Source organism: Dendropsophus ebraccatus, chromosome 4 (genome assembly GCF_027789765.1).
Source record: "Dendropsophus ebraccatus isolate aDenEbr1 chromosome 4, aDenEbr1.pat, whole genome shotgun sequence".
NCBI lineage: Eukaryota > Metazoa > Chordata > Amphibia > Anura > Hylidae > Dendropsophus > Dendropsophus ebraccatus.
The window spans coordinates 149,364,073-149,386,026 of NC_091457.1; the positions used below are offsets into that span (position 1 = coordinate 149,364,073).

At 46.0% G+C, this 21,954-nt stretch overlaps 1 protein-coding gene across 1 annotated transcript in view; it reads right to left on the minus strand.

The window, feature by feature from the left end:
* HMCN1 (hemicentin 1) overlaps window positions 1-21,954 on the minus strand; it is a 195,371-nt gene that overhangs the window by 147,119 nt on the left and 26,298 nt on the right. The window contains exons 2-5 of the mRNA XM_069967438.1: window positions 21,229-21,299; window positions 3,375-3,533; window positions 2,492-2,614; window positions 419-590 (exon numbers count right to left, since the gene is read on the minus strand). Of these exons, the coding sequence (XP_069823539.1) occupies window positions 419-590; window positions 2,492-2,614; window positions 3,375-3,533; window positions 21,229-21,299 (525 nt within the window). The remainder of the gene's footprint in view (window positions 1-418; window positions 591-2,491; window positions 2,615-3,374; window positions 3,534-21,228; window positions 21,300-21,954) is intronic.

Sequence of the window (21,954 nt, forward strand, 5' to 3'; positions counted from 1 at the left end):
ATACTGCTTTATTATTTAGGTCAGTGTATAAACTGTATACACTTAGCTCCTAAAGTAGATTGTATTTTATTTCTTTAATCCTCTGGGCATTTTGGGCTTTAGAGTCCAGTGGGATGTCATGCCCAGTGATTTCAACCCTTCATGTAACAGTGTGCACTGTCAATGACTGATAAGCCCCACCTACTGGACTCCTAAGCCAGAATAAACAGAGATTTAAAAAATTAAATCAAAGTTATATAGGAAATATTCTAATAATAGTATAGATATGTATCTCATTCTGCTTAGCTCCTCCTCCTCTATAACATGATGCCTGTAGATTGGACTGCATTTTCAATGTGATTGGTTCCCTTTAAGAAATAATGTAAACAGGAAATAAATAAAGCCTCATAGTGTAGAGAATTATGTATTTCATCCTTACCAAGTGGATCATAGAGTTCAATATCTGGAGAAGGTCCACTCAGAGACACAGTTACCTCCCTAAGACTTGGATCAAATGGAATTTCCCAGGTGAGTATCGCAGCGCTCAGGTGGTCAGTAGACACAAGGTGAACCTTCGAGGCTTGCACGGCTTCCTCTACCCACTTTAACACCTGAATCAAGACATTTCATTACTATAAAACTTTGCATCCAACATGAAAAAAAAGCAAAACCATGTAGACATGTAGACATTGTACTAAAGCTGTGTTTACACTGCGTTTGGTTGCACCCTTTGAACTTCTCTGAGTTGACCATTCTAAGGCAGAAGAGGTGTACTATGCCGCGAGACTTGGGCAGAGCTGAATAAGAAGAGGGACTGGTTAGAAACAGCTAGAGAGGACATGGGGACTCTGGGGAATTGTATTATTTAGATCAATGCAGTGGAATTCAAGGAATTGAAGGTGATAACTGCTGAGAAGGAAGTGAAGGAGATGACTGCTAAAAAGGAAGTGAAGGAGATGACTGCTAAGAAGGATGTGAAGGTGATAACTGCTAAAAAGGAAGTGAAGGAAGTGAAGGAGACTGCTAACTGCTGAGAAGGAAGTGAAGGAGATGACTGCTAAAAAGGAAGTGAAGGAGATGACTGCTGAGAAGGATGTAAGGGTGAACACTGCTGAGAAGGAAATGAAGGAGATGACTGCTGAGAAGGATGTGAAGGTGATAACTGCTGAGAAGGAAGTGAAGGAGATGACTGCTGAAAAGGAAGTAAAGGAGATGACTGCTGAGGAGGATGTGAAGGAGATGACTGCTAAAAAGGAAGTGAAGGAGATGACTGCTGAGAAAATGTGAAGGTGATGACTGCTGAGAAGAAATTTATGGAGATGACTGCTGAGAAGAAAGTTATGGAGACGACTGCTGAGGAGGATGTGAAGGAGATGACTGCTGAGGAGTATGTGAAGGAGATGACTGCTGAGGAGGATGTGAAGGAGATGACTGCTGAGGAGGATGTGAAGGAGATGACTGCTGAGGAGGATGTGAAAGAGATGACTGCTAAGAAGTGATTTCTACAGAAGAGGAAGTGTCAATCTGTTATTGGGTTCAGTGGCCAGACCGAAAACTGCAGACTTTTTTTTAATACAGTAAGAAGTGATGTGGAAAAAAATCTCCAAAAAAGTATGTTTAACATAAAAAAAGACTGAAACAATGTCTTCTTCTGATGACGCATTCCCTTTAAGACAAATCAGCCTATGTGCTGACCAGTCAAGGTCAGGCCACTATGAGTGCACCCAAAAAAAGACATAGGCAGACAACTGGAATGTTTGAATTTACAAAATTCTGAGAAAATATGTGTGGTACTCTTCTCCCCCTCGACCCTTGGCCTCAAACAGTCAGTATTTGGAATACTGTTTAGCATTTTTGCAGTTCCTCGGTTTAGGAGACTTTGTCATCGTTGTCATAAACAGTCGGAACATTCCGGAACGTTTCCTTCCTCTGTAAACAAGACTTGAGACATTCCATAGATTTTGCAATTTTTTCTTTATCAATATTTACGCTCACGTTAACGCTGACACTTGTTTGGATTATGAACCATATGGTTTGCTCTTTATTTTAGAATATTTTCACTAGTTGTGTTTCCCAGTACTAGATAATACACAGAGTTGTTCTTAATAGAAGGGTCGGTGGTGTGGCTGATCGCAGATGGTGGCACTCTAAAACACATTATACAATGGTCCAAAAATAGCAAAAACAAAATATATGCCGAAAACGGGGTTATCAAGACAGTCCTCGGTTTTACCCCCCACCCCCTCTTCTATTACAATATGAATGTCAGGTAATAGTCACTATGGGGCAGATTTATCAAACTGGTGTAACGTGAAACTGGCTCAGTTGCCCCTAGCAACCAATCAGATTCCTCCTTTCATTTTTCAAAGAGTCTGTGAGGAATGAAAGGTGGAATCTGACTGGTTGCTAGGGGCAACTGAGACAGTTTCACGTTACACCATGTTTGATAAATCTCCCCCTAAGGTGTAATTCAGGAACACAGTAAAGGGCTTGTGACTGGTGGTTTACGTACCTCATTGACCTGCTTCTTATCCAGGTGGAATACTTGGCCGGAGCTTGTCGAAGCAATTTCTTCATATACTTTGTAACCCAGGTGACTTCTATCGTCACAGTCTCCAGTCAACACAAATACGACCTGGAGGAAGGTGGAGGGTGTAATACTTCGGTGTTATAAATGGCATACATATTCAGCAGGACCTTACAACCTTCCATTAAAGGGAAGATAACCGCAAATAGATAAGTTAGCCGATATTTGCCGTCCTAGGTAAGGGAATCATAGTAAGGCTGGGTTCATACTATGTTTTTGCAATCTGGTTGACCACTACTGAGGGGGAGAGGTGAAACTCTTTGTCTAGTGTATACTAGGGATGAGCGAACCGTCGGACATTTGGTCCGACGGCATCTTCACTCAATTACTATGCCTGCGATCCCGGGTGCATAGTTGCGATCCCGGGAATCTGCGGGCAGGATCTTCCAGGGATCCCGCCCGCAGATTCCCGAGAGCGCAACAATGCACCCGGGATCGCAGGCATCGCACTGGAGTGAGCGGCTTTCAGACCGAAAGTCCGAAAGTTCCGCTTATCTTTAGTGTATACTCCATTAGCCAATTGGTACAATATTATTAGGAGCCATTTTGTTAAATCGGAGAGTGATGCCCCTGTTAGCTAGGATGGCAAAGTCTGATGACAGATCCACTTAAAAAATTTTTTTTAAAAGAACTGCATAAACAAATCTCTATCTTCACAGCACATTTCAAGGTTTTGGAACCCCTTCATCAGGTACAGTAAAGCCATTAGTAATGTGCATGAACCTGATGAAGAAGTACCAAAATTCTGAAACACGTTATGATACCATGGATAGATGTACGTTTACAGTTAGATTGTCTGTACACTGACCTGTGACTGTTTCTGTTGTATCAATTGTAGGACATCATTGGCGAGCTGGTAATCCTTCGATCTTGCATCAGTAAAAACGTAGATAAACGACTCAGGAAGAGATATTTCCAGGGCAATCTTAATGGCTCCAACACTCATCTCCGGGCAATCACCTCCACCCTGTATAACCGGGGGGGAGGGGGAACCGGGACCGGGGGGGGGGGGAGAACAACAAAGTGATTGTTTATATTGAAGCAGAGATGTATGTATATGTGGTGGCCATATTATGGAGGGGGCCTTATGTGTTAATTATAAAACCAATAAAAAAAACATTTATAGATATTTAGCAGAGGTAAGTAAGTTACAAAACATTTCTGTAGGTTGGATTGTTTGTCTATATAGTGGTACCTTGGTTTAGGGGAAATTTGGATTGAGAGCGTTTTGCAAGAAGAGCTCACAGTTTTTTTTAAATTGTAACTTGGTTTAAGAGCATTGCTTTGGTTTAATAGCTCCCTGTACTGGGTGGGAGGGGGAGCGGAGGAGGGGCATGGTCTGCATAGCGGGGTCTACAGCCCTGTACTCTGACCCAGGAAGTCTCCCTCACCTTTCAAATCATACCAAATCCACTTCAGGCTGGGGCTTGCATCAGGGGACAGGACTGTGGAGGTAATCTCTTCATAGCTGTAATCCCTCTCTCTCTCTGGACAGAGAGTTCTGCTATACTGTGCTCACATCTGTCCTGCTCATTTCTTCATGCTCCCTGCAGTCTCTATCAGCCCCTGTGTTTCCCATCCTCTCCATATGCCTGCACTTACACTCAGCTACATACACTGCTGCTATAATGTGCCTACACTTACACTCAGCTGTACACTGCTGCTATAATGTGCCTGCACTTACACTCAGCTACACACACTGCTGCTATAATGTGCCTGCACTTACACTCAGCTATACACACTGCTGCTATAATGTGCCTGCACTTAGGCTACGTTCACACAGAGCAAAAGGAGAGGATTACGCAAGGAAATATTTCCGCCTGAAATCAACTGACGCTGAATTCCGAGCAGAATATAAGCAGAATGTAAGCAGAATCCCTGCGTATTCTGCTAGGAAAGTGTTCAGCTCGTAATCAGCTCTTGACAAATTCAGCGCGGAATACTCGAGGAATCCGCGCTGAATCCGCATGCATTCAGCGCTGAAATTCAGCGAGTATTTGGTGAGTAAACTAGACTATACCAGAACATATACTAGAATCCTCCTCCCCCCCTTTTCCCTATTTCCGCGCTGATTCAGCGAGTAATTTCCACTTGTATTACGCTTGTATTCCGCGCTGAATACGCGCGTATTCCGCGCTGAAACAGAAAATCAGAGCCCCATTGATTTGTATAGGCTTCCGCTAGCGGAAGAATGAACATGTTCATTCTTCTGGCGGAAAGCGGATTAGTTCAGTGCGGAAATTCCACTGTGTGAACTGCAGAGCAGAATTTCCATTCAACACAATGGAAATTAGCTCAGCACCTATTTTAACGGCTGAAATTTCAGCGCTGATTCAGCGCAGAAATTCAGCTGCTTTTGCTCAGTGGGAACGAGCCCTTACACTCAGCTATACACACTGCTGCTGTAATAATGTGCCATTGTGCCACTGTGCCATTGTGATCATGTGACCACACAGACCTATGGCAGCAGCCTTGCTTCTCTATTCTAGGTGTTGTACTATGCTACTGCATTATGGGGATCTGTACCTCCATTCTATATCTACAAACTGCTGCTGTTTTTTTATTCTTAGGCTCCATTCACAGGGAGTAAAACTGGCTGAAATGCCACCAGCCTCTGTGACATAATAAATGTCTATGGAAGGCTTGCGCGCTCTTTCCTCTCTTTGTGATGAAGAATGGACATGTCCGTTCTTCAGAGTGGAGAGACGCGGAGAGAGGAGGCGTGAGAGCCTCCCATAGACTCTCATTATGACACGGTGGCTTGCGGCAGTGAACGGAGCCTTACGCACTTACTATACATTATACACCACATGCTGCCTCGCCATACATAAAAGTGATTTGGATTACAAGCACAATCCCGGAATGAATTATGCTTGTAATCCAAGGCACCACTGTATATATTGTGGACATGTCACTGGAGATGTGTTCGAGGGGGTGTACATCTCACCTAGGCTGATGCGTAGTGTGAGATGGTAAGTCCAGGAGGGATCTGTTGCTCAGCAGTGCTATGCTGCTGAGTTATTATTTATTTTTACCGGGCCTGGATTTACTGGAATGGTGGATAGGTTGGTAGTGGGATCTGCCATTCCCTCCCCCTCGATCCAGTATGGGTTTTGGGATCAGGTGAGCTCAGTGTGCAGGGGAGTCTCTCAGACAGGAGTGAACAGCCTGCATGGTGTGTTCGCTGGGAGCTGGGGCTTATGCACACCCTGCAATATTACCTGCCAAGTGAAGTGACAGAGAGGTAACCTGTTGTATTAGTAAGCGCCCAGACGGGCAGGACTTTTTGTTTTGTTTATTCTCACTGCACGGTGTTGCTGTATTTACGTTGCTGGACCGTTTATGCTACAAATAAACACCAAAGCTGTTTTTAAGTCCAAGTTTGCTGCCTGAACTGTGTCCTAACACACCATCCCCCGGGAAGATCCCTACAATTGGTGCTGCGGAGCGGGCAAAACGGTTGCTAGGGGCAACGGTGTGCATCGACTTGGCTACAGCTGCTTATGTCCTGGGTGAAGGCTGCGGCTTCACTCCAAAAACAGACAAGCAACATGGAGGAGATGATGAAGCAGTTAACCCTTAGCCGCACCAGGGCGTTATTGTACGTCCTGGCAGGAGGTTACTTTCCGCACCAGGACGTACAATAACTTCCCGACTCCCGGTGCTCACTGTTTACATAAACAGTGACCGGGAGCCGCGACTAAACTGTCAGCTGATAGCTGACAGTTTAGTGTCGGTGCCGCTGGACCCCCTGAAGGGGTCCAGCACAGGCGATCGCCGGCATCAGTGGATCGGTAACGATCCACTGATCCCGGTGAAGTCAGCAGTAAGCCCCCGGTCCCGGTCTCTGACGAGTTCCGGGATTCGGGGGAAGCATGTGCAGAGCACTGCTGGCTCTCTGCACCTCCCCCCTTGCTGCCAGGCTCCCCCCACTGCCACTGCTGGGCTTCCCCCGCCGCCGGGATCCGCCTTCTGCCGGGATCCAACCAGCGATCTCACTGCTGCCGGGCTACCCCCCCCCCCCCCCCCCCGATCCGGGCTCCCTCTACCGCTGCGACCCCCCCCCCCCTCTCCCTACCATGGCTCCCTGGTGCTCCCCCCGTTGCTGCCCCCACTGCCGCAGTCACTGCTGTGCCTGATACTCACCGGGCAGGTCACAGCAGGTCGCTCCTCCCTCCTCCTTGCAGCACTGCCCCCCCCTCCCCGGTCCCAGAACTCACTCTGAGCTTCGGGATCCGGAGATGGCCCCCTCCTGCTGCAGCATGTACCAGTGTCTGTCTTATGATGCTGGTACATGCTGCTATATACTGTGATTGACAGCTCTGTGATCAGAGCTGTCAATCACAGTATCTGATCCTTCCAGGGGGGCAGAGCATGGATGCAGGCTCTGATCCCTCACTTTGTGAAGAGATCAGAGCCTGCATCCATATACTGTAAAAACACACACACAAATAAACATACAAATAAACACATAATAAAAAAAAATACCCCCTCCCCTGAGATCTCCCAGTAATAAGGGAGATCTTAGTTAGTGTCCGTCAGTCAGCGTCCGTTAGTAAGTGTCAGCGTCCGTGTCAGTGTCCCTTAGTGTCATTGTCAGCTAGTGTCCGTTAGTGTCAGCCCCAGCGTCCGTGTCAGTGTCCGTTAGTGTCATTGTCAGCTAGCGTCCGTTAGGTCAGCGTCCGTTAGTAAGTGTCAGCATCCATGTCAGTGTCAGTTAGTGTAATTGTTAGCTAGCATCCATTAGTGTCAGCGTCCGTTAGTAAGCGTCAGTGTCCGTCAGTACGTATCAGTCAGCGTCCGTTAGTAAGCTTCAGTCAGTGTCCGTCAGTCAGCATCCGTCAGTAAGCATCAATCAGCATCAGTCAGCATCCATAAGTAGGTGTCAGTGTCCGTCACCTTCCATAAGTAAGTGTCAGTTAGCATCCGTTAGTAAGAGTCAATCAGTGTCCGTTAGTAATAATCAGTCAGTGTCCGTAAGTAAGCATCAGTCAGCGTCCATTAGTAAGTGGGAGTAAGCGTCAGTCAGTGTCCGTTAGTAAGTGTCAGTAAACGTCCATACATTTACTGCTAGAGCTGGAGTGTACATACAGATAGAGGTGCTCCCTCTCTTCTGAGCCCTGTTGTGCGCCCGTACAATACTTTACGTTCAAAAATTGGGTATTTTTGTACTCATGAGAAATTGCTTTACAAATATTGAAGGGCTTTTTCTCCTTCAAGCTTTTTGAAATTTGAAAATTTTGGGGTTTCACCAACGTGTAAGTGTGAAAACTTAGATTTTTAATTTTACAGCCCAATTTTGCAAAAAAAACTGTAATAAACCTGTAGGGTCCAAATGCTCATTGTTCCCCTTACTACATTCCTTTAGGGGTGTAGTTTTCAAAATGGGGTCACTTGTGTGGGGTTTCCACTGTCTCCGCACTAGGGGAGCTTTGTAACTGTAACATGGTCTCCTACACTCATTCCAGCCAAATGCAATCTCCAAAATTTAAAGGGTGCTCCTTCTCTTCTGAGCCGTGTTGTGCACCCACACAACACTTTACGTCCACAAATGGGGTATTTATAAAAACTGCAGATTCAGACAAATACATTTTTTTATTGTGTTTTACTTTTTATAGCTGGTTTAGTATGAAAGAAATAGGATTGAATTGAAATTTCTGCAAAGCAAAAGGAATTTTTTCCTTTTCACCCTTACTTTGAAGTTATTCCTGTAAAATGCCTAAAGGGTTAAAAACTGTTTAAATGTCAATTCGAATACTTCAAAGGGTGAAGATTACAAAATGAGGTGAATTATGAGGGTTTCTAGTATACATCCCTCAGGAATATGCTCCTAAATTGAACTGGTCCCTAAAAAAATTCAGAGTTTAAATTTTCACAAAAATTTTGAAAATTGCTACTAAACAATTACGGCCTCTCAAATCCTAAAAAAGATAAAGCATGTTCACAAAAGGCTGCCAATATAAAGTAGACATGTTATAGATGAGAATTAATCCATAATTTATGTAGTATAACTATCTTCCTTATTGGCAGAGACTTTGAAATTTAATATAATGCAATTTTTTTCAATTTTTCACAACATTTTGGAGTTTTTCACAAAAAAAGTTAAAGGTATCGGCCCAAATGTACCACTAACATAAAGTAGAACATGTGACGAAAAAACAATCTTAGAACCGCAAGGATTGGTAAAAGCATTCCAGAGTTATTGATGCATAAAGTGACACATGTTATATTTGAAAAATGTGGCCGTGTCATAAACACCAAAACTGGCTGCGTCCCCTAAGGGTTAATGCAAGTGAGTCTGCAACAGCAACAAGCATTGGCCGCACAACAACAGGCTCAGGCAGCCGCTAAACAGGATCAGGAGGCCGCTAACCTGCGCCATGAACAGGCATTGGCTGCACACCAGCAGGCTAATAGGCTGCAACAACAGGCTCTAACAGACGCTAACCTGCGCCACGAACAGGCTCTGACAGATGCTAATATGCGCCACGAACAAGCGATGGCCCAACAACAGAGACTTATTGAGCACCTGATAGCAAAGCAAGAGGCGTCTGCAGGTGCTAATCCCCAGCTGGTCGCAGCAGCCGCGCCAGAGACTTTGTCTGTGAGAAGAGCCGTGCAGCGTGCGCTGCAAAAGATGACTGCTGATGACGATGTTGAGGCCTATTTAACTGTCTTTGAGCGGGTGGCTGAGCGAGAGAAGTTACCCTCCACTGAGTGGGCAGAAGTGATTGCGCCTTATTTAACAGGCGAACCTCAAAAGGCCTATTATGACCTCAGTGTGCAAGAGGTCAAGGACTATCCTCGGCTAAAAGCAGAGATACTCGCCCGACTAGGAGTTACTGCTGCTGTCCGTGCCCGGAGGGTCCGCAACTGGAGCTACAGTCTGGACAAGTCAGCGAGGTCCCAGATGTACGACCTGATCCATTTGGCAAGAAAGTGGTTGGAGCCAGACACCTCTACTCCTGCCCAGATCCTAGAGAGGGTCGTGATGGATCGCTACCTCCGTGCACTTCCTGCTGATCTGCAACGCTTGATGGGACAAGGCGACCCTAAGAGTGCCGACGAACTTGTCAACCTTGTGGAGAGGTTCCAGGCGACTGAGGACTACCTCCGTGATGTTCCTGCAGCACCGTCACCTCCCCGGAGTGCCAGACCTGTGCCTTCAGCTGGTAAGAGACTTCCATCTATTGGGGGAGTGTGGAGGGGTGCTGATAGAGGGAAGAGCGCTCAGGAGGTAACTCAGGGGCAAAAGACTGGTGATGGTCCCCGGTGGCTAAGTGACCCTAAAAAGGACTCCCCGCCAAGGAGACCAGGCCCTATCCAGTGCTGGAGATGCCATGAGACGGGACATATGTCTGCCCATTGCCCTCTTACCACTGAGCCCATGGAGTGTGACGCTAGCCGACGTCAGTCGCTATTTGCGGAACCGTCTTTTGTTGCAGTCACTGGACTAGAGACTGAACCACAAGTCTGCAACATTACTGTAAATGACTTCCCTGTTAAGGCGTTGCTGGACTCAGGAAGCCTTGTCACCCTGGTGCATGCCAGCCTGGTGGCTGGGGACTTTGTGCCAAAAAGACATATGAGTGTGGTGTGCATACATGGCGATACAAAGGTTTACCCTATAGTGCTGGCTAATGTCGGGACTGAACTAGGCACGGTACAATATGAAGTGGGTGTGGTTAAAAACCTTATGCATAATGTGATATTGGGGCGTGATTTTCCTTTGTTCTGGGCTCTATGGGGAAAACAACAATCCCCTGAAAGGAGTGAGGAGACCCCTAAGTCTATTGCATTACCCACGGTAAATGATAAAAATGTACAGGATGAAAATGATGCTTTTCCTTTGCAGGTCCTGGCTGGTGAGGAAGAGGCTCCTCCCACTGCGCAGAATGTTCCAGACTTAGAGGTGTCTAGGGATAATTTTGGTACTGCACAATTACAGGACCCCACTCTCAAAAATGCGAGAGAGCAGGTCACTGTTATGAATGGGGTACCTCAGGAGCCAGAAGCTGAGAAAAAGTTTCCACATTTTTCTGTGACTAATGATCTCTACTATAGAGTCACTAAGATTAATGATGAGGTTGTGGAACAGCTTCTGGTGCCTAAGTCGTACCGGCGTCAGGTACTCGACATGGCCCATAATCATGTCCTTGGGGGCCACTTGGGGACAGATAAAACACAGGAGAGAGTCCTCCAGAGGTTTTATTGGCCTGCGATTTATGCTGACATAAAAAATTACTGCGAGTCGTGCCCCACATGTCAGCTTAGCGCTCCAGTGTCGCATTTTCGCAGTCCTTTGGTCCCACTCCCCATCATAGAGGTACCTTTTGACCGGATCGCAATGGACTTGGTGGGCCCCATTGTAAAGTCGGCTAGGGGACACCAGTACATTCTAGTTGTGTTGGACTACGCGACCCGCTATCCTGAGGCTGTACCCCTAAGAAACACTGCCTCTAAAACCATTGCACGGGAATTGTTTTATATGTTTTCCAGGGTGGGGATCCCCAAGGAAATCTTGACTGACCAAGGTACCCCGTTTATGTCAAAGGTGATGAAAGAGCTATGCAAACTGTTTAAAATCTCACACCTACGAACCTCTGTATATCACCCACAGACAGACGGGTTAGTGGAGAGGTTTAATAAAACCCTGAAACATATGTTAAAAAAGGTGGTGGAAAAGGATGGTCGGGATTGGGATCACTTACTACCTTACCTGATGTTTTCTATTAGGGAAGTACCCCAAGCGTCCACAGGGTTCTCTCCCTTCGAATTAGTCTATGGTCGTCACCCTAGGGGTTTGTTGGATATAGCGAAAGAGACATGGGAAAGTGAGTCCACCCCATACAAGAGTGTTATAGAGCATGTAGCACAAATGCAGGACCGTATAGCCACTGTAATGCCCCTAGTAAGGGAACACCTCCAGAGGGCGCAAGAGGGCCAAAGCAGAATTTACAATCGTTCTGCAAGAATCAGGACATTTAGCCCAGGTGACCGGGTACTCATACTTGTTCCCACGGTAGAAAGCAAATTCTTAGCAAAGTGGCAGGGTCCCTATGAAATTGTAGAGAAGATCAGTGAGGTCAACTACAAGGTACACCAACCAGGTAGAAGGAAGCCTTTTCAAGTTTATCACATAAACTTGATCAAGCCCTGGAAAGACAGGGAATCCTTGGTGGCGACAAAGCCTGTTGGTCATCTGTCACCACCAATCCCTCCGGTCAGGATTGGTGACACCCTATCGGTGTCCCAGAAGCAGGAAGCTAAGGAGTTCCTGCAGAAAAATAAAAACAAGTTTTCTGACCTACCAGGGCGTACGCATCTCATTAGTCATCATATTGAAACTGAGCCTAGAAGCAGAGTAAACCTTAAGCCCTATAGGATACCAGAAGCACGGAGGGAGGCGGTGTCAGCCTAGGTAAAACGTATGCTTGACCTAGGAGTCATTGAGGTGTCCCAGAGCGAGTGGTCCAGCCCGATTGTGCTAATCCCAAAGCCCAATGGAACTTGGAGGTTCTGTAATGATTTTAGAAAGTTAAATGAGATCTCCAAGTTCGATGCCTACCCCATGCCCAGGGTAGAGGAGTTGATAGAAAGGATGGGTAATGCCAGGTACATAACTACCCTCGATCTCACTAAGGGCTACTGGCAGATCCCACTCACTCCTGAGGCTAGAGAGAAGACTGCATTTTCCACCCCTGATGGGCTCTTCCAATACGTAGTGATGCCATTCGGGTTACATGGAGCCCCTGCCACTTTTCAGAGGTTGATGGACTTGATTCTGCGACCACATCGTGATTACTCCGCTGCCTACCTCGATGATGTGGTCATTCTTAGCCCGGATTGGGAAAGTCACCTCTGTAAGGTCCAGGCGGTGTTAGATGCCATAAGTGATGCAGGGTTAACAATCAATGCAGAGAAGTGTGCACTAGCCTTAGAGGAGGCCAAATACTTGGGCTACATTATTGGGAGGGGGTTAGTGAAACCACAACTAAATAAAATTGAGGCAATACAGAATTGGCCTCAACCCCTCACAAAGAAACAGGTCAGAGCTTTCCTGGGTATTACGGGCTATTACCGAAGGTTTGTGCCGAATTTTGCTTCAGTTGCAGCCCCACTAACTGACCTGACAAAGGGTGCGAAGTCCGCAATGGTGACATGGACTCCAGAGGCCGAGAAGGCTTTTCAAAGCCTTAAGTCTGCCCTGTGCCAACAACCTGTGCTAGTTACCCCTGACTTTAGGCGAGAGTTTCTAGTACAGACAGATGCCTCTAACACAGGGTTAGGTGCCGTCCTCTCACAGGTCGTGAATGGCGAGGAGCACCCGGTGATGTACTTAAGTAGGAAGCTATCCCCGGCCGAGAAAAACTATGCCATAGTTGAGCGAGAATGTCTGGCAGTGAAGTGGGCCCTCGAATCCCTGAAGTACTACTTGCTAGGCAGGAGATTCAAGTTAGTGACAGACCATGCCCCCCTAACATGGATGAAGCTTAACAAAGAAAAAAACGCAAGAGTGACTAGATGGTTTCTGTCCCTACAAAACTTCAATTTCACTGTGGAACACCGGCCAGGGAAATTACAGGCGAATGCTGACGCCCTATCAAGGGTACACTGCCTGTGGGGACAAAACGCTCAGCCCTCCAGTCTGAAGAAGAGGGGGGGGATATGTGGACATGTCACTGGAGATGTGTTCGAGGGGGTGTACATCTCACCTAGGCTGATGCGTAGTGTGAGATGGTAAGTCCAGGAGGGATCTGTTGCTCAGCAGTGCTATGCTGCTGAGTTATTATTTATTTTTACCGGGCCTGGATTTACTGGAATGGTGGATAGGTTGGTAGTGGGATCTGCCATTCCCTCCCCCTCGATCCAGTATGGGTTTTGGGATCAGGTGAGCTCTGATCCCAATCAGCCTGAGAAGGCAAAAGGTGAGCTCAGTGTGCAGGGGAGTCTCTCAGACAGGAGTGAACAGCCTGCATGGTGTGTTCGCTGGGAGCTGGGGCTTATGCACACCCTGCAATATTACCTGCCAAGTGAAGTGACAGAGAGGTAACCTGTTGTATTAGTAAGCGCCCAGACGGGCAGGACTTTTTGTTTTGTTTATTCTCACTGCACGGTGTTGCTGTATTTACGTTGCTGGACCGTTTATGCTACAAATAAACACCAAAGCTGTTTTTAAGTCCCAAGTTTGCTGCCTGAACTGTGTCCCAACACACCATCCCCCGGGAAGATCCCTACAATATATATATATATATATATATATATATATATATATATATACAGTGGCGGTCTTTGGCACCAAGCACCCCAAGCGATCGCTTGGGGCCCCCAACATCCAGGGGGGCCCCCACGCCCCGCTCTTGTGCTCAAGACCGCTGGACAGGGCCGCTGCCCCGCTCGCTGCTGCCATCTGAATTGTAACTATGAGCACTCGTAATGAGCACTCATAGTTACATGCAGCAGCACTGACAGGGCGGGAGACATTGGCTCCCTTCCTGTCAGTCACTCTTGTGGCCGCAGGAAGGGTTTTCCCTGCGGTCACAAAAGGCAGCTCTGTCCCTGTGGTGCCGGCGCTCCGGTGACATCACTGGAGCATCGGAGCCAGGACAAGGGGAGTGCGGCCTCTTGTGATCGCAGGGAAAACCCTTCCTATGGCCACAAGAGTGAAGAAAAGAGGAGACGCCCGGACCCAGGTGAGTATAAGTGTTTGTTTTATTGTGTTATATACTATATGGGAGGGGGAACACACAGGGGTCTGTTTAACTGGGGGAGCGCACATCGGGGGTCTATATAAATGGGGGGAGCACACAGGGGGGCTATATAACAGGGGGAGCACACAGGGGGGCTATAGACTACTCGGGCTTCACAGAGGGGTCTATATACTACTGAGGGAAGCACACAGAAGCTGCCTGCTTCTGCTGTAAATAGTTCTTGCACAATTTGGAGGTGTGTTTAGGGTCATTGTCCTGTTGTAGGATGAAATTGGCTCCAATCAAGCGCTGTCCACTGGGTATGGCATGGCGGTGCAGAGTGATAGCCTTCCTTATTCAGAATCCGTTTTACCCTGTACAAATCTCCCACCTTACCAGCACCAAAGCAACCCCAGACCATCACATTACCTCCACCATGCTTAACAGATGGCGTCAGGCATTCTTTCAGCATCTTTTCATTTGTTCTGCGTCTCACAAACGTTCTTTTTTGTGATCCAAACACCTCAAACTTGGATTCATCCGTCCGCAACACTTTTTTCCAGTCTTCCTCTGTCCAATGTCTGTGTTCTTTTGCCCATCTTAATCTTTTTCTTTTATTGGCCAGTCTCAGATATGGCTTTTTCTTTGCCACTCTGCCCTGAAGCCCAAAATCCTGCAGCCGCCTCTTCACTGTAGATGTTGACACTGGTGTTTTGCGGGTACTATTTAATGAAGATGCCAGTTGGGGACCTGTGAGGCGTCTGTTTCTCAAACTAGAGACTCTAATGTGCTTATCTTCTTGCTTAGTTGTGCAACGCGGCCTCCCACTTCTTTTTCTACTCTGGTTAGAGCCTGTTTGTGCTGTCCTCTGAAGGGAGTAGTACACACCATTGTAGGAAATCTTCAATTTCTTAGCAATTTCTCGCATGGAATATATACAACTGGGGGCAGCACACAGGGGGTCTATATACAACTTGGGCAGCACACAGGAGGTCTATATACTTCTGGGGGAGCACACGGGGGGGCTATATATAACTGGGGGAACACACAGGGGTCTATATACTACTGGAGAAACAAACAAGGGGTATATACTACTGGGGGCAGGACACAAGGGGTATATACTATTGGGGGCAGCACACAAGGAGTATATATTACTGGCAGTAGCGCACAAGGGGTATATACTACTGGGGCAACACACAGCAGTCTATTGTTTTGGAACGTGTGTCGAGGGGGGGCCCAGACATAACTTCGCTTGGGGCCCCAGAAATGCCAAGACCGCCCCTGTATATATATATGTATACATATATATATATATATATATATATATATATATATATAGTGAAAAAGACGGCAAAAGACAGAGTAAGGAGGTTGAGTATTTTACAAAAATCCTCTCTCTCTCTCTCTCTCTCTCTCTCTATATATATATATATATATATATATATATATATATATATATATATATATGCACATGGCAGTCTAATAAGGTTATGAAAGGGGAAAGGGGAGATTTATCAAACATGGTGTAAAGTGAAACTTGCTCAGTTGCCCCTAGCAACCAATCAGATTCCACCTTTCATTTCTCACAGACTCTTTGGTAAATAAAAGGTGGAATCTGATTGGTTGCTAGGGGCAACTGAGCCAGTTTCACTTTACACCATGTTTGATAAATCTCCCCCTTCATAACAGTATTACACATACTGTCCACCTACTTTTTGACCACCTTGTTAGTAGAGAGAGAGAGAGAGAGAGAGAGAGAGAGAGAGAGAGAGAAATAATTAATTCAACCTACACAAAACTTTTGTAAAATACTCACCTCTCCTTACTCCCGCTGTCTTTTTCACTCACAGTGTCTTAATGTCTGAGGGTAAAGATGAATGCAGGAATGAGGGGAAAGGAGTCGGGTCTGGGTGTCTATAAGTAGTTTGGGCAATCTGGGGTTTGTGCTTTTTTTGCAGGTCAGGTGTCTGGGTATCTATGACATGGATCTCGAAGTCACTGAATTCATTCTTTACCATCAGATGACATAGTACAGCCATGCCCCATCAGCACCAGGTGTGGCTAATGTCTTTGTATGTATATATTATAGACTATACGGATTTCTAGCAGAACCTGTGACATGTAGCACAATCATCAGAGCCTTTTGTGTACTCTCGGACATTACACCTACAGCCTCTACTGAGATTAATGGCGGCTACTAGTGAGTTATGTGAAGAAAAAGAACTTTACGTGTCTATATTGCCGGATCAGACTCATTACAAAGGGCTTAGTAAATAGCAGCTAATGACAGAGGCCCGGACTTCTGAGGCCTGTGGACGCCTGCAAAGAAGATTTCAAAGAGTCGGAAGTAATGTATTAGCGAAGCACTTAGCTCCAAACCTCTGTCTGTCCCACCACAGGGCAGGCACACTCCCAAAAGCCATCGCTGCTTCTAAGGGCCCTATTCCACCGGCCGATTATCGGTCAGATTATCGTTAAATCGTTCGAATCTAAACGATAATCGTTCGGTTGAAATGCAGTTAACGATTAACAACCGAACGAGAAATCGTTGATCGCTTTATAAGACCTGGACCTTTTTTTATCGTTGCACGTTCGCAAAACGTTCGCAAATCATTCGCATTGAATAAGACGTCGTTTGGTTGTTCGCAATAGATACGAACGCAATAGCAAAGAAATAGCGAAGAAAAAATTATCGCAAATACGATCATAAGTAACGATTATCGTTCCATGGAAATGAGTGAACATTTTCAGGTCTTTCGTAATAGCGGTCGTTTGAGATCGTTAATCGTTAACGATTATGCGAACGATAATCGTCCGGTGAAATAGGGCCCTTAGGGATCATCACCACCCCAACCATAAGCAAAAACAGTAGATGGAGCACTGGGAACGGCTATCACTGTATATGTAAGTTAACGGCATGGACTGTAATGGACCCAAGTGGGCAAATGAAATCCAACATGTGTGACAATTCTTTTCTGCTGTCTAGGGTACAATCCAGGAGGCCGCCATACACATTAGATGCTCAGCTGGTGGAACCAAAATTGGTGAGATTGGCTGATGTATCACTAATGTGTATTGGGGCCATTATAATAAAAAATAATAACATTTATTTGTATAGCGTCAACAGATTCCGCAGCCCATTTGAGTTTAACTTCCCTGTAGCGCCACCACAGGAGAAATGAAAAAACGTACAATGCAACTATATATATGTAAGTGATGAGCGAACATGCTCGTCTGAGCTTGGTACTCGATCGAGTATTAGGGTACAAGCATCTCGCGATACTCGAGAAAATCTCATCATCCGTTTCCTGTAAGTTTGGGCGCTATTTCTCAGCCAATAAACATGCAGGAGACTCTTTGGTACATCCTGCGATGACGTGGGGCCCATACATGTCGATAGCAGCGATTGGTTGGCCAGATCAGATGATCCTGCCATATAAAAAGCGCGGCCGGCAGTGCTCGCTTCAGGCGCATGCTGTGAGAGATTAGGGACAGAGCTGCTGCTGGTCAGGGAGAGTGTAAGGGAGGGAATTAGCGTTCCAGTAGGCAGGGTATATACTAGCAAAACAACCAAACAGCCCTTGTAAGGGCTTCAAATAATTTTTTAATGGTATTACTACAGACTGCTGGCTGGGACTTGCAGTGCTGCTACCCAGGGCCGATTCTAGCTTTTCTGCCGCCTGAGGCGAAAACTGACAAAGCGCCACCCCCCCCCCCCCCTCAGAGCAATAGTCAGGGAGAGAAGATCCAGGACAGGCACAGTGCAGCATCGCAGTGTGTATGGGACAGCACTATAGATAAGTGTGCAGTGACCAGATTTTTTAACTGTTTGAGCCACTATGGGCCCCCTGGGAGCTTCAAAACAAACAACAATCTACAACTGCTGACCTCTGACCTCAGGAGCCGGAGAAGAGCCATAAAACGGGCTGCTCTGTTAACTCTTTCAGTACTGCAGAATGTAGAGTATTACTGTGCATCACTTACATTCTGCAATACAAAAAGAGTTAACAGCAGAGCAGAACATTACTTTTATGCCTCTTCTCCTGGTCTTGCTCTATGCTGAGGTCAGCTCGGAGGTCGGCAGTGCAGAGAAGACATAATATAGCGTCCCCGCTGCTGCTAACTTTTTCTTTTCTACAGTGTGTAAGTGATGCAGAGTATAATAACTATATCTATGTCTTACGTGATGTGAATATGAGGCTTCCAGTGCCTCCTCAGCGCTTCTCATGAGGCAACTGACAGGAAACACGGCTGGGCACTGAGCCGTAACTAGTTGTAATGATAAGGACACAGGACCCTGATGCCGCCCCCCTCAAGGGCTGTGTTATCTGCCGCCTGAGGCAAACACTTCACCTCGCCTCATGACAGATACGGGCCTGCTGCTACCGCGATTTCATCAGCACATTGTGGTGATTGGCTGCTGGCAGAAAGGGGACATTAGTTGTTGCATACAGACCCCTAAGAAGCGCTCAGTACAATTTTATTGGGCCCTCCACTATATTTTCTGATTTCTGTATTTCTTACGCAAGGCATATCTAAGTTCACTACTGCTTCCACAGTGTAACGGGGGTGTCACACTCGCTCATTACCCATATACCCATGTATTTTTACATCAACTGATACCAGAAAGTTATACAGATTTGTGAATGAACTCAGCCTAAGTGCACTGTCACTTTACCTGAATCACTGCTAATGAAAGTCAGTGTGGTCACAATGCGGCATGCAAATCGGTGGCCAAGAATTTAGAAGGATTTCCAAACTGGAAGTACACGGCAAAAACGTTGGGGGAAATTTCTCAAACTGGTGTAAAGTAGAATTGTCTTAGTTGCCCCTAGCAACCAATCAGATTCCACCTTTAATTTTTCGAAGAGTCTGTGAGGAATGAAAGGTGGAATCTGATTGGTTGCTAGGGGCAACTAAGACAATTCTACTTTACACCGGTTTGATAAATCTCCCCCATTGTCTACTTTTGGCAATTTACTATGCTTACTGCTGTGAATGACCTGTCCTGTCCCGCAATAGTCCTTCAATACACAGACAACCTTTTCATTGAAGGGGTACTGTGGAGATTTTTGTTTTTAAGAAACCGGTTTCATAAAGTTATACAGATTTGTAAATTACTTTTACTAAAAAAATCTCAAGTCTTCCAGTACTTATCAGCTGCTTTATGTCCTGCAGAAATTAGTGTTTTCTTTCCAGTATGACACAGTGCTCTCTGCTGCCACCTCTGTCCATGTCAGGAACTGTCCAGTGCAGTAGCAAATCCCCATAGAAATCCTCTCCTGCTGTGGACAGTTCCTGACATGGACAGAGGTGACAGCAGAGAGCACTGTGTTAGACTGGAAAGAATACACCACTTCCTGCAGGACATACAGCAGCTGAAGGATTTGAGATGTTTTAGTGAAAGTAATTTGCAAATCTGTATAACTTCATAAAATTTAAAAGATTTAAAAATAAAAATTCTGTAGAGTACCCCTTGGATTTGAACATGCAAAAGAAGAGCCTGTTTAGCCTCATTGAAGAGTCTCAAAACACAGGACTAGCCATATATCCCTCCGGGAAGGACCCAGCCAAGTGGTGGCTCCTGTAAGGAAACCACCGAAACCACCATATTAAGTGGCCCTATAAGTCAATGTAATGACAAGAGAAAAACCAAGGCTAGGTATCCATCCACATACAGCTGTTTCAGGGTGTTGCCCCTTATCAGTGTGGAGCAGGATTCTGGCTAGGTGGGAGCAATGCCTAGTAGAGCCATAAGAGAAACAGATCGCTGATCTCTGGGAGACCAGCCAAACGACAACACTGACGGCTGCTAGTGAAAGCGCTCAATGCAATGAAGTCCAAGGTGCATTGCTCACTGGGAAACATTAATATGCAAAAGAAGAGCCTGTTTAGCCTCATTAAAGAGTCTCAAAACACATGACTAGCCAGATATCCCTCCGGGAAGGACCAAGCCAAGGGGTGGCTGCTGTAAGGAAACCACCATATTAGGTGGCCCTATAAGTCAATGTAATGACAAGGGAAAAACCAAGGCCAGGTAACTATCCACATACAGCTGTTTCGGGGTGTTGCCCCTCATCAGTGTGTAGCAGGATAATAAATTTAAACATGGCAGGACTATAGCAGGACAGGACAGGTCATTCACAGCAATAAGTGTAGTAGATTGTCAAAGGTAGACAACGTGTTTGCCGTGTACTTCCAGTTTGGAAATCCTTTTAAATTCTTGGTTACCGATTTGCATGTTACATTGTGACCACACTGACTTTCATTAGCTGTGATGCAGGTAGAATGACAGCTAATGTACTGGTCATACAAGACGTGTGACAACCAAGCCGCCATGTAACCCCAGTCGAATGTTTCTCTTGTTGACCTTGTTCTGGACTTTAGACAGTTAGAGGGATTCTCTGATTAAAATTTCTCTCATTAAACTTGTCCCCTATCCTATCCTCTATGGAGCCGAGTGCTGTATGCGGATCAGCACGTGGCCTGCGGCTGTATTCAAAACAAAGTAGTCAGGAGTCGATCTGGAGATCTCTGGAGGTATCGAGGTTGGATCCCCCACAATCTCTTACTTGTCCCCTATCCTGTAGATAGGGGACAAGTAAGTTTTAATCAGGGAACTCATTTAAGCTAGGTGGGATTGACAGATCCCTTCACCAATCTCACTCCTCCCTACTAGCTTGTGATTTGGATGTCAGAGGACTGGTCCAATCCTGCCCTGGACTGTACTCTGTATCGATATTAAGATCTAATTCTGTATTTGCTATCTCCGGTTTTGATCTATATCTGTGTGTTTGACTGTGTGTTTTGTCTCTGCATGCACTGTTGCATAGGGAGCGACTGTCGACCAGTTGTCACTGACCGCCTAGGGTCAAACATTGTACAAAACATGAATTATACTGTAGTATGTAAGAAGCACACATGAGGACGTACACACTCTTTATACCAAAACCCTGTATAACATTTACTGACCTGTACGTATAATTCTTTAAGTTCATTCTTAAAAGTCTCTGGATCAGTAGTGATTGTGACCGGACCGATTTCTGGAACAGAAACGTTAATGTTAATCTTAATTTGCATTTAGATTAATTCCTATGTTATAAAGGTGAGTGAGGCTGTGTTCACACACGCAGTAGCGCAATGAGAATGCAATTTGAATGCAGCATTTAATTGCGGTAATTATTTTATTGCAATGGCGCATCATTTCATTGTGTTACTGCATCATTTCATATCTATGTTCACACTGTGTAAAAAAAAAGAGAAGAGGTGTTTAAAAAATAACGTCTGTTATAACCGAATTATAATTCAAGTCCATGGAATGACGGCCACCCAATACACATGGGGAGATTTATCAATACCGGTATGCTTGTACTCCGGTCTTAAATTAGGTCCCACCCCCTTTTCCCGGGCAGTGCGCCTCTTAGTGAATCGGGCAGGCTGGGCGCCCGAACCTGCGCCCGGCGAATCAAATCTACTCTAATCTGCTCACAGGTGTAAATCATGGTAAATGAGGCACAGGAGGCGGCCACACCTTGTCACGCCCCCCAAACCCAAGTTTCCCCTGCCCGCCCATCGGGTGAGTGGGGGATACAGCAGGCATACGCCAGGGAGAAGGGACAAATCTGTGCCTTCTCACTGCCAAACGCCCCTGCCCGAACCTTTGTGAATGTCTCCCTTAGTGTATTAAGTAGTTTTTTT